Source organism: Cornus florida, unplaced genomic scaffold (genome assembly GCF_030987335.1).
Source record: "Cornus florida cultivar Cherokee Brave unplaced genomic scaffold, ASM3098733v1 CherokeeBrave_3.0.0_Hap2_Chr09, whole genome shotgun sequence".
NCBI lineage: Eukaryota > Viridiplantae > Streptophyta > Magnoliopsida > Cornales > Cornaceae > Cornus > Cornus florida.
In genome coordinates, this window is record NW_026775579.1 from 75250748 (window position 1) to 75263128 (window position 12381).

General features: G+C 36.6%; 1 protein-coding gene across 1 annotated transcript; it reads left to right on the forward strand.

Moving 5' to 3' along the window:
* Positions 1 to 1615: 1615 nt before the first annotated feature.
* On the forward strand, positions 1616 to 2921 carry LOC132273356 (ankyrin repeat-containing protein ITN1-like). Its single transcript, XM_059774319.1, has 2 exons — positions 1616 to 1762; positions 2129 to 2921. The coding sequence occupies exons 1-2, from the start codon at positions 1730 to 1732 to the stop codon at positions 2471 to 2473; spliced, it is 378 nt and encodes a 125-aa protein (XP_059630302.1). The 5' UTR covers positions 1616 to 1729; the 3' UTR covers positions 2474 to 2921.
* Positions 2922 to 12381: the final 9460 nt, after the last annotated feature.

Here is a 12381-nt window from a genome sequence, read left to right on the forward strand (position 1 = left end):
GTCATCACTTTGATATGAAGGATCTTGGGTGCCTCAGTTATTTCCTTGGCTTGGAGATTCTCTCTGATTCAGATGGCTATTATCTCTCCCAAGCCAAGTATTGCTCTGACATTCTTGCTCATGCTGGACTCACAGATTGCAAGACAGCTCCTACTCCCATTGAAACCAATGTCAAGCTCACTCCTCTAGATGGTACACTCCTCAGTGATGCTACATTGTATCGCCAGGTGGTTGGCAGTTTTGTATATCTTACTGTGACTCGACCTGACATCGCTTATGCCTTGCATCTTGTCAGCCAGTTCCTATCTGCACCTAGATCTACCCACTATACTACTGTACTACGCATCATTTGATACATTAAAGGGATTATGTTTCAGGGCCTTCACTTTTCTTCTCAATCTTCACTTGAGTTACGTGCCTATCTGATGCTGATTGGGCAGGTGATCCGACTGACCGACGTTCCACTACTGGCTATTGCTTCTTCCTTGGGAACTCTCTCATTTCTTGGCGCAGCAAAAAGCAATCTGTTGTCTCCCGGTCCAGTACAGAGGCCGAATATCATGCCCTTGCTGATTCCACACAAGAACTTATTTGGCTTCGATGGCTCTTAACAGATTTGGGTATTTCGCACTCCACTGGCACTGTTCTCTTTGTGATAATCGGAGTGCTATTTACATTGCTCATAATGATGTCTTTCATGAACGCACCAAACATATTGAAATTGATTGTCATATTGTGCGTCAACATGTTGCTCGAGGTACTGCCCGTCTTTATTCTATAACTTCCGCTGATCAGACTGCTGACATTTTTACCAAAGCTCATCCACTAGGCAGATTTCGGGAATTAGTTTCCAAACTCAAGTTGGTTTCTGCTCTACCACCTTGAGTTTGAGGGGGGATGTTAACATAATTAGATTATAGCCGTTGTATAGATTGTTACCATAGTTAGATTATACTATAACCGTTGTATAGATTAATGCCTTGATTATTGTATAGCCGTTGGTGATCTCTCACCTATTTATACCTCTCCTTGTACATGATTCAAACATACTTCAATATACAGAATCGTACAATTTCATATATGTCTGTCTCTCTATCTCTTTTATTTAACATAAGCTAAGCTACATTTGCACAAAAATAATCTCATCTTGATTTTTGACCAGGTGAGTGGTTATATTCAAAGTCTTTGTTTCGCGACCAAATTAAACTAATGACAGTAATTTGTGATTTTATCCATGTATAAATATTTTAAAATGTACAAAATATATTTTTCTGCAACGAGACGACTCAAGTCAATGTCAAGGAATTGATGATCTATCGTGCATTTGATTTTATTTTTATTTTTTTTCAGAAAGTCTAACATTTCTTTTATATTTTTTGTTAAGTAAATTCTCACACTTGCACACAATAACAAATGTCTACTATGCCATTAAGAATAAGTTTGAGAGCAGTGATGGCCTGTGATAAGATCAGCCCACTATCTTTACAAAAGAGACATGGAGCCCAACATTACATAAATATATGAGCCTATTCAGTTAGCCCAGGCCCATTTGGCTATGGTGGTCAGATTTTTAATACCTTCAGGAAATCATACCAAATGGTGAAAATGAACGGGACATCCAGCTCTGATTTATCCAAATTGATGACCTAGAATTCAATATGAAGCTCCAAAAGAAGTGAAAGGAGAACAACAGTCCCAGAAGGTATTTAGTAAAGCTCGTGATGCAGCTATGAAAGTGAAGAGAGAACTACAATGGTACAAGGTGGTAATCTATTAATCTTAGCTAGATAGCTTTCTATTTATATCATCGATTTATCATACTTTTGGTGTGATTTTTTAAAAATAGTATAGTTTAATTAATATATAGCAAACATAGAAGTAACTGGTATATATGAAATTAAGGACCCTGTCATTATATTGCAAAAATTATATAAATCCCTGAAATCAATGTTAGCTAGCGAGCTAATAATGTCTTTGAGCCCTTCTACCGACTCATATAATTAAATTGTGGAAATTAATATATAAGTTTCTAGCTAGCTAGATTGAAACTTGAAAGTAGTACTTATCAGAACTTTTATTTCATTGTTAATTTAATTTGTTCTTTCTCATCAACATGCATGTATGATAGGAGGTGGAGAGGACGGTACCATCTTCATATATACTTCTTGCTAACAGGAATGGAGAAACTCCTTCAGATTTGTTCTCAAACTATCACTATAACTTAGTCAAAGAAGGAGAACAATGGATGAGAGATACAGCAGGATCATTCACAATCGTGGCCGCTCTCATTGTCACTGTTATGTTTGCGGCAGCCTTCACATTACCAGGTGGCACTGAAGAAAAATCAGGAAACCCCAAGTTCCTACAGCGCAACTCCTTTATGGTTTTCATTCTATCAGATGCAATCTCTCTATTCTCTTCAGTTACTGTTAATGTTCCTGAGCATTCTCACTTCACGCTGTACGAAAGATGATTTCCTCAACTCATTACCCAAGAGACTAATAATTGGTCTCGCCTCCCTTTTCTTATCTATTGCCACAATGATGGTCACTTTTGTTGCCACCCTTGGTATTGTGCTTGGTGAACGGAGAAGAATGGTTGTTGTTCCAATCGATTTGCTTGCTAGTGTCACAGTAACCTCATTTGTCCTATTGCAATTTCCCTTGTTTGTTGACATTTTCTCATCTACCTATGGACGCGGTATCTTCAACCGGAAAACAAAATGTTCTTTCTTCAACATCCCAAATCAGTATGCTCCTCCAAAACTCAGACGTTTCTTGTAATTAATATGCAATGATTGTGGAATTACTATGTCATTTACATCCCTATTTGCACTAGTAATTATGTACGTGAATGATGGTTCAAGCAGAATAAGAGAGTGCTTATATTTATGAAACATGAAATGAGTGTTCTTTTTATTTTTCTTTGTTTTTCTATCTAGATGAATGCATCTCTTGTATTTAAAGCAGAATTAGTGTTCTTAAAGCAATAGGTACGCAGAGAACTACTATTTATAATGTTACTGTATGCTTTCCAATTAATACTTTTTTATTTTTTGGGAGCTCTTACGCAAAAATTCAAATCTGGTTTTGATCCCCAGTCTCGATCCTGGTTTTTGGATGAATGAGATCGATAAACATTTCGAAGACGAATTGTCATGGTGAAATTAGCCGAAATTTTTTGTTTGACGTTAATTGTTTACATAAAAAAAGCACTCTTTTGAAATTAGCCGAAATTTCAAAAAAGGGAAGAAAAGAAGAAAAAAAATCTTTTGTGCCAAAACAGTTACTTATATCGAGACGATCGCTTCGATTATTTATTTTGATGCCATGAATATGAAGTATATATGTTACCACATTTGAGAACAGAGTTCCAAACAAACAAATATTGAGACCATACATAAGTGTCAAGCATACGAAAATATATATTTATTTATATACCAAACCAATTACCACTTAATTACGAAAGGAAAGAAAAAAAACATACGAAAATAAATAACAATGATGAATGATCATCCACAAAGTACGTGATAAACGAAGTGCATTATTTATGTGGCTTGATTTCAAGTTTACTATCACAATCAACAGAATAATTATTAACAAGTATGAGATGGTTGCAAGGGCGAATCCATGAATTGTTAATGGGGGCTAATATTAAACAAATGGGAATTAGGGATCGAAAGATTAAAGAGTTGGAAAAATTTTAGAGAAAGTAGGGTTAGACTTTAGAGGGAGAGAAAAAGTGAGCTCTCTGATATGTGTAAGATTAAGAATTTAAAAGTTTACTGTGCTTTGACTTAGTGATTGTTTAGGGCTTGTTTAGCTTCCCCCGCGGCCACGCGGCGGATCTAACGTTCCTCGCAGTCAATAACTCCAACTGACATTTAAGTTGAATTTCATAATATTCTTTTTAAACAAAAAAAATAATAATAATAAAATAAAAAGTAATTACAAAAGTTAGGCCTAAAGGGAAGCCCACCCAAGAGCCCAAACCCATGACGAAATGATCTAGCCGCATTATACAAGGAATAATCCCAACCCAAAATTAAGTGTGTGTCATGGCCAAACCCAACAAGTTAACTGACGGATCTTGTCATCTGAGACTCATTGTTGGGAAACAAATATGTTTTATTTTATTTTATTTTATTTATTTATTATTTATTATTCTTATGTGCTAGGAATATATATAAGGTATCTCATATAAGTGTATATTAACATTTATGCAAAAGATATATGTATATATACGAGCATGTGACTCCAACTCCCCAAGTACTATCTTGTCTTTTCTTAATACTAAACTATTGTTATTAATATTATATTTTGATCTGATATGTTTTTGTTCAAGTGCTCCATTGCTTAAAGTGACTGACTTTAAATTCAAAAGTGGCCGGTAGAACGAAGAAAAGGAAAGAAAGGAACAGGGATAACAAAATAATTGGACTCCACAAAACATATATATATATATATATATATATATATATATATATATGGACAGAGAAAGAGAGAATGGAAGATGAATTAAAAAAAGAACAAAGACTTTGTGATAACCATCCATTGGTGAAAGAGACAGTGAAGACTTGGGAACGACTTGTATAGTTCTATTGTTGATTGAAAAAAGGTGACCTTGAAAATGAAAGCACTCAAAAGTTAATTAGCCCACTACCTTCTGCTTTATCAACTTGGCATTGCTCGAGTCCCTTGTCCAATCCCAACCATGCACAAATACTATGAATATAATCCGTACACAACGGTAAAGGTGGAATATTACCATCAAAGTTGAATACTCCCTTTTTAATTTCTGTCCCATTTGAAACAAACTAAAAAATGGCCTTTATGCACATGATCAAAAAATGTTGGTTATATATATAAATTTTGATGGAAAACATGCATGGAGTAATATCTTATCGTGGACATATAATGTATAATTTTGATGAGGAAAACTGGTCCATATTAGAAAGAATAATTCAAATTTTCAAAAGCGTAAGTGGATGTATGAAGTGGATGTATGAGTGTTTTGAATCATAGTTGTATTTGTAGTACTTTTAATTTTATGTATATGGATGACTACTTCAAGTAGAATAAGACGGTGCTTATAGTATTGAAAAATGAAATCGGTATTGGTATCCAAGTGAATGCATCTCCCTTGAAAAATAAAGAAGATACATGTTTAGAAACAAACATTTTTTTGCAGAAGAATGGTTAAACTAATGACGGTTGAGCGACTTGTGCGAGGACATATTGTCATGGTATAGAAGTTGTTAGGCGCTAAATGTTATACATTTTAACCCCTCTATTTGCATGTTTTATTCTCTTAATAATAGTTTATTTGTGATTTTACATTGTTTTATTATTATTTTTTTTTAATTTCAGGGCTTTAATTGTAAAATTAGTCAACACCAGTAATTCTAAGCTTTAAAAGATGACATTTCGTGGGACTGAGCAATGTTAAGATCCAAGTCTAATTATACTTAGAAAATAGTCCAAAGGAAGCCATAAGTTGATAAGAATGGAAAGAAGAAGAAAATGAAAAATCCTTCTCCAAAAAGGAAACTTTCGCCAAAGTTGGTAACTTGAACCTGTTTTGGTAATCTGGCCGTATCTCTCTCCTCGAGTATCAAAACAGCTAAAGTCACAATTAGATTGAAATAAAATTCGAATAGCTACAATTTTGTATTTCATGAGGATTCCCTAAAACAGCTGTTTACCTTGTCAAAATTGGCCTAAAAGTCTGCACGAATTTTAGAATTCTTATTTGACAGAATTTCTATATATGTCTTCTATATGGAAAAGGGAACTTTAGGGCTGATCTTTTATTATTTAAAGGGAGTCACCTACAGCATTGAAGTGGGATACAGAGGAGCTTGAGGCTGAGATAAGAGAAAAGTATTCAGAAGAAAGAAGAGATCGATCCATGGCGGTGAAGATGTCTTCCTCAACCATGAAGAATTCCACTTCAGTCATGCTTGGCTAAACGGTCTACTGGGTTGTGATGTAGCCCTAACTTAGCACACTGGTTTGATTATATTTAATTATTAGAGAAACAATTTGTATCATGCATGACTGTGTAATCTATAGGGTTTTTAATTGACTTTTCAATAAGAATCGGTTTTAGAGTTTTAATTCAATTACAAATATATTTCTATCTTGTCTCAGATTTTTAATCTTGTAATTGAACACAACTCATTCACTTCTTGTAGTTGTGAATGAGATGATTACACAATGGTTTTTACCTGAATATAATGTTAGATATTGGATGGATTATACCTAGAAAAGATAGACCATACTATATCCTAGAATAAAGTGAATAGGTAGATGGTTTATACCAATCGAAGATAGTCCATACTTAGTTTTAAATTATATTATTTTCTACCTGAATTAATATGTGCTTGTAGCCATGATTAATTTCCTGTGCATGTTATATGAAATATCTCCAATAAATTGATGCAATTGACTGGTGATGCGATGTTAGTGGTGAAATCATACCACTGGTCCTCTCTTTCTATTTTCTACATCCTATTTAATTATTTTTCTTTATTTTATTTTCTATTTAGTTAATTTAGAATAAATCATCACAATTCGATTATCCTACTTTCAAGTTAATTTGGAATTTAATAAATCTATTGACAAACTTATTTTATACAAGTCCCTTGGGTACGACACCCTTATAAGTAAACCCTCTCTGCAAAAATTCGTGCACTTACTAGTGATACATATAAATCTCACAACATAAGTTCTTATTGGGGACATTAATTGTTAATGTGAATTGTATTGCATATAAATCATGGTCAACACAGGGGGTCGTTATATATTTTGATGGCAAACATTGATTAATGGACATATACTGTGTAATTTAAATATTGAGATGCATGCGGTTTAATGTGGTGAAATTACTTCTTAATTTTGAGGGGTTCCGTCAATAAGTTGAATTTTTTTTTTTTTAACTCTGACAAAAAATTCAAACGTGGTTTTGATTCCAGTCTCAATCTTGGATTTTGATGAATGAGATTGTAAACATTTAAAAGAGGAATTGGCATGGTGAAATTAGCTGAAAATTTTGCTATACAGTATGTGCAAAGAGAGAGATGTCTGGGTTACGTTAGAGGGGGAGAGAGAAAGACAACCAACATGAGAGAGAGGTCTATAATGAAGGCAAGGTTTGTCTTTTAACTTTTTTTCTTTTAATTATTAATTGGAATGGGTGGGAATGGGTGGGAATGGTCATTCCATATTTTAAGAAGAGATGTGATCATTCGAGTTTTTTTTATGGAGGAAATGTATTGGAATTCCTTTCCACTTTTATAAGGACACACCAAACAAGAGAAAGAGAATTATAAAGTAGGATGATCAATGATCATTCAATTCATTTCCATTCTTGTCTACCAAACTAGTCCAAGAGAAAGGGAATTACAAAATGGAATTCCATTCTTACCTCCCAAACTAGCCCTAAGTGTGTGTCATGGCTAAGCCGAACAAAAGTAACCCTAAGTGTGTATCGGGCTCAAATCCTCCGCTGTGAGAATCCTATACGGTCCCTTGTAGTGACTTTTAAGTGGCCTATATTTTGCCACATCATTCTTCATTTAATAGCTCTTGAGGCAATGTTTGGGTGCACCAATTACAAAAAATTAAAAACCTTCTTCACCACCATTTATAAGTATCTTTACCCTCAAAATAAGGTATGCACATAAATGGTGATGTTACTTTTAAACTCATATGATGTTACTTTTTAGACCCATGTGATGTTATGTAATACCCCTAATTTTTGAAAGGATAGTCTCGGTAATTTGTTTAATTGTTTTCTGTTTATTAATTATTTTTGGTTCATTAATTTGTTTAATTGTTTTCTGTTCAGTGTTTAATTGTTTTCTGTTCAGTGTTATTTTGGTTCATTAATTTGTTTAATTGTTTTCTGTGCAGTGTTTAATTGTTTTCTGTTCAGTGTTATTTTGGTTCATTAATTTGTTTAATTGTTTTCTGTTCAGTGTTATTTGACTTTAATTTGTTTAATTGTTTTCTGTTCAGTGTTATTTGAATTAATTAGTTAGTTTATTTGTTTTCTTTGGGTTAATTAATTATTTGCATTCTCTACATTAATTGGAATTTTTATTTGTTTCTTTAATTGAATTAGTAGTTAACTTGGAATTTTATTGTTAAATTAGTAATTACATGTTTTAATTTGTGACTAGGTAAAAAAAAGTGTGGTTAGGGTTTTAGTTCTGTTTAGGTTTAGGGTTATTTAAGGAGCCGACAAGGTTTATAACCTAGGTTGAGTTTATGGGCCTCGTTTCAGACTGTAGGTATAATTGGACTTAGGGTTTTGGTTGCCTATAAATATATAAGATAAGTCTGCTTAGGGAACAAAATAATACAACCAAAACACGTCTGTGGAATTAGAAACGAGGAACAGAGGAAGTTGCAGTAGGAGTCGCCGGCGAGTGTAGACGACAACGTAGAGATTTTAACCAAAATCTCACAAGGCAAGTTCTAACCTTACTCTCTCCCTTATACTCGTGTTCTTTGCATACTCAATGGTTCCAGGATGAATTACATGTTTAAAAATAAAAGACGTTGTCTGTGTCATGCCTAGAGTGTAACTGAAACTGATTTTGGTTTAAAACTTGTAAACTGTTAAACTTCGAACTGTCCTATTTAATTCTTGGTTTAATCCATATTAGTAGCATAATAAGGACTGAGTTAAGGACTGGAATCTCCTAGGATTAATTGAAACTCTCTGAAAACCTCTACTGTGAAGTGTGGGAGGCGTAAACGGCGACCGGAGAGGAGAACACGAAGAAGAGGAGGGAGAGAGCCGGCTCCTATTGGATTGGAGCCGGCTCCCCTTGGACTGGAGGCGGCTCCAATGGTCTAGGAGCCGGCTCCAGGGCCATTGGAGGCGGCTCCAATATTCTGGAGCCGGCTCCCGGTTGTTTATGCGTGAGTTTTGTTTCTGTGGGTTGTTTTTTCAAATTTTTTTCAGTGATTAGGCTTCCTAGTGATTGTTTTAATGTGTTTATTGGTGAATGAATACTGTAATGGGTGATTTAGGAGTGGTCTAGGGTAAACATAAATATGCAAAAACCAGATTATATAAAATTGGACACAAGGCGTTAACCATTAGGATTACATGGAGTTAATTACGAAGGTCTTGTAGACTGTGTAGATTTGGAGTTCCTAATTTCTTAATTATATTAGAAATTTTCTGTGAGAGCTTGTCCACTCGAATTATATGTTCATGACAATAGCAACTATGCTAAAACAATTTATATTTCACTGAAAATTAGTTGATGATTAAATTTAACGGTTGGTGCGGCAAGTTGTTGGACAGGAAACTATAAGTATAATAGATTACTTATATTTATTCTGCATGCTATGGATGTGAGGGGGAAAATATCTATTTAGGCTCTGTTAATTCTATGGAAACTGGGAATAGGTTATCATTATAAAGAAAGCCCTGTATGATCAAATTATGGATTCTGAATTGGCTTACTTAAGCATGTTTGTTAATCTGTTCTAACATGTTTAGTTTGGACTGTTGGTATTGACATTTATATGGTCATTATTTTGTCAACTGTGCATGTAAATAAGCATGTTGATTATCTATTTCAATATGCATAGTAAGGAGTAGTTGACATTGATATTTATGTTTTCAATGTGAATCAATTATTGGTATTTTTAAGAATGGTTGCTAATGCGTTCTATTATGTTTAGTATGGAATTGTTGATATTGTTGTTATAATTATCGATGCTTTATCAACTATTGGACGGATTGGATTGTATGTACCGGTATGGGACGGTGACATACTGGGTTGGATTAGCTCAAATTGCTAAGTCCTACCTATTTTGGAGTAAGGGCACGGGTTATAAACTACAATCCTCCTTATATATATATAAGTCGGTACGGTTGACTACGCCGAGTGACTTACTGGATTTCTGGTGGATGGATAGAAACGGAGTTTAGATATATTTTTATGTTACCGTGTCATGAGCTTGAGTCTCAGGGTCGACGGTTAGGGTGCGTATATGCAGTTGGATGTGTAGCTGACTGTGAAGGTTGAGGTATACCCTGTTTAGGTTTAGGTACTCATACCCACTCAGGTGAGTATTGTGTGATGCCTTCTATCCAGGTTGAGACCCCCTTCATGGCCTAGCGAGAGTCCAGTAGTATGGATATATTTATGTACGGATTATTAGTTATTGTTGAACTATTTAGTATGTACATGCGTATCGAGTCTCTGCTTGGATTGTAGTAGGTTAGAACTTGTTCGTGGGCCTGACCCACTCCTATTTTTCAGGTGTACGTCAGTTCCAGGCTTGAGCTTGTTCGTGCTGAGCAGAGATGATCTTCCATTCTACCGAGGATGTAGGGTTTCTTTCCAGATCTTGGATTTGGGTTTTATCTTTTATTTTACTTTCATTTAGTGTGAGACTTTTATTAGGGGTCCACTAGAGATGGATTCCCGAGTTGTTCAAATTATGGATATTTAGTTTATCAAATTTAAGTATTTAATTATTTAAGGATTATCTTTTAGTTTCTTTTCAGCTTTAAACTTTCATTTCATAATTCATTTTGTATTCTGTGTTCGCTATAAAATATTAATTGTTTGATACTCCCTCGGGTTTGGGCCTGGGCCTGATCAACCCGTGTCTCGGATCCGAGGGGTATCACAGTTGGTATCAGAGCACTCCAGGTTCAAGTGTCTCTAGGATGTTTTCATATTAAGTCTTCCGCGTAGCGTTCTCTTGAATAGAGCTTAAGTTAGGATTCATTGTATTCCTTATGGTTCGTATAGAAATGGTACTGATGTCTGTCTTGTCGTGTTAACAGATGGTTAACGCTAGAAATGGACAGAACATGCAAGGAACTAGGAAGGAAAGGAGAGCGGCACGTAGGCAACAGTATCTCCTACAGCGTCAACAAATAGAAGAAGAGCAGCAAATGCCAGGGTTTCAGGAGGAGCAGGAGGAAGTTCAACAGACTCAGGGTCGGGACAGAGATCCAGAGATTCCTCCTCACCTCAATGACCTCGTTGCTCGGGCTATAGAGGCTGGGGTAACAGCTGCACTCCGAAACCAACCACAGGTTCAGCAGGCACCTGTACCAGCACCAGTGGTTCAGACGGATTCTTGGGGAAAGGCTAGGAGCTCTTTCACAAAGGGGAGTCCACCTGTGTTCTCCGGCTCAACCGATGCAAGAGCAGCTCACCAGTGGAAGCAGGACATTGAGCGTCATCTTCGTTTGGTTCAGTGCACGGAGGTTCAGAAGCAGATGCTTGCTACTTTCAAGTTAGTTGGGGATGCACTACAGTGGTGGGAGTCAGTTACCACCTCAGAGGAGAGGATGACATTGTCTTATGATGAGTTCAGTGCTCGCTTTGATGAGAAATATTTTCCCTATGCCGTCAGGGCAGCTATGAAGACCGAGTTTCTAAGTCTGCAGCAGGGAAACATGACAGTGGCGGAGTATGAGCAGCAGTTCACACGCTTGTCTCTCTTTGCACCGGAGGAGGTGGATACAGAGGAGAAGAAGCGCAACAGTTTTGTCAAGGGACTGATGTGGTCTATCAAGAGAGCTATTACAGGTAGTCCAGCCTATACTACCTATGCTCAGGTGGTAGACGCCGCTCTACAACAGTATCAGTTGACTGTGGACATTAGACAGGCTCGTGGTGAGAAGCGGGGAGATAAAGACTCTACTAATCAGTCAGCTGAAAAGGGGAATGGCAATGGTCACCGGCAGAATGACAAAGGCAAGTTCTAAGGGCAACAGCCTTGGAAGAAGCACAAGGGTGGTTCAGATGCTCATCGGAATGGGGCACCCATTCAGAGGCAACAGAATGGAGGACCACAGGCAGGACAGGGTCAGCCACAAGCTAATCGACAGAGGAGGCCATTTGGTACTTTCCAGGGTAGTTGTTACACTTGTGGAGAGTATGGTCATACCACCAGGCAGTGTCCTAAAGCAGGACAGGGACAGGGACAGGGACAGTATGTGCAGCAGGGACAGAGGGGGCCAGTGCCTCTACCAGCTCCACAGGTTCCACGGATTTAGGGACAGACACATCTGGCTTTACCGGCACCGCCACAAACTCAGGGACAGGCACCACAGCAGTTGCATTATGGCAGGGTGTATAACCCCAAGCCACAGGATGTTCAGGCACCTCAGACTATTGAGGGTAAGTTTCCTATTCATGGTTTATATGGACATGTTTTATTTGATACGGGTGCTACACACTCATTTGTAGCTAGGACTTTTGTTACTTTATCTGGAATGAGGACGAGGGTATGCACTAGACCTCAGGGTATTTCTACACCATTGGGTGATACAGCTATTGTACATGAGAGTGATAGGCCTGTGACACTAGATATTGGCAGACTCAGATTT

What these genes read in the sequence shown, in the direction of transcription:
- LOC132273356 (XM_059774319.1), top strand. Translation starts at nt 1,730, where the DNA reads ATGAAAGTGAAGAGAGAACTACAATGGTACAAG. An exon ending in GAGAACTACAATGGTACAAG is followed by an intron (nt 1,763 to 2,128) that starts GTGGTAATCTAT and finishes CATGTATGATAG; the next exon opens with GAGGTGGAGAGGACGGTACC.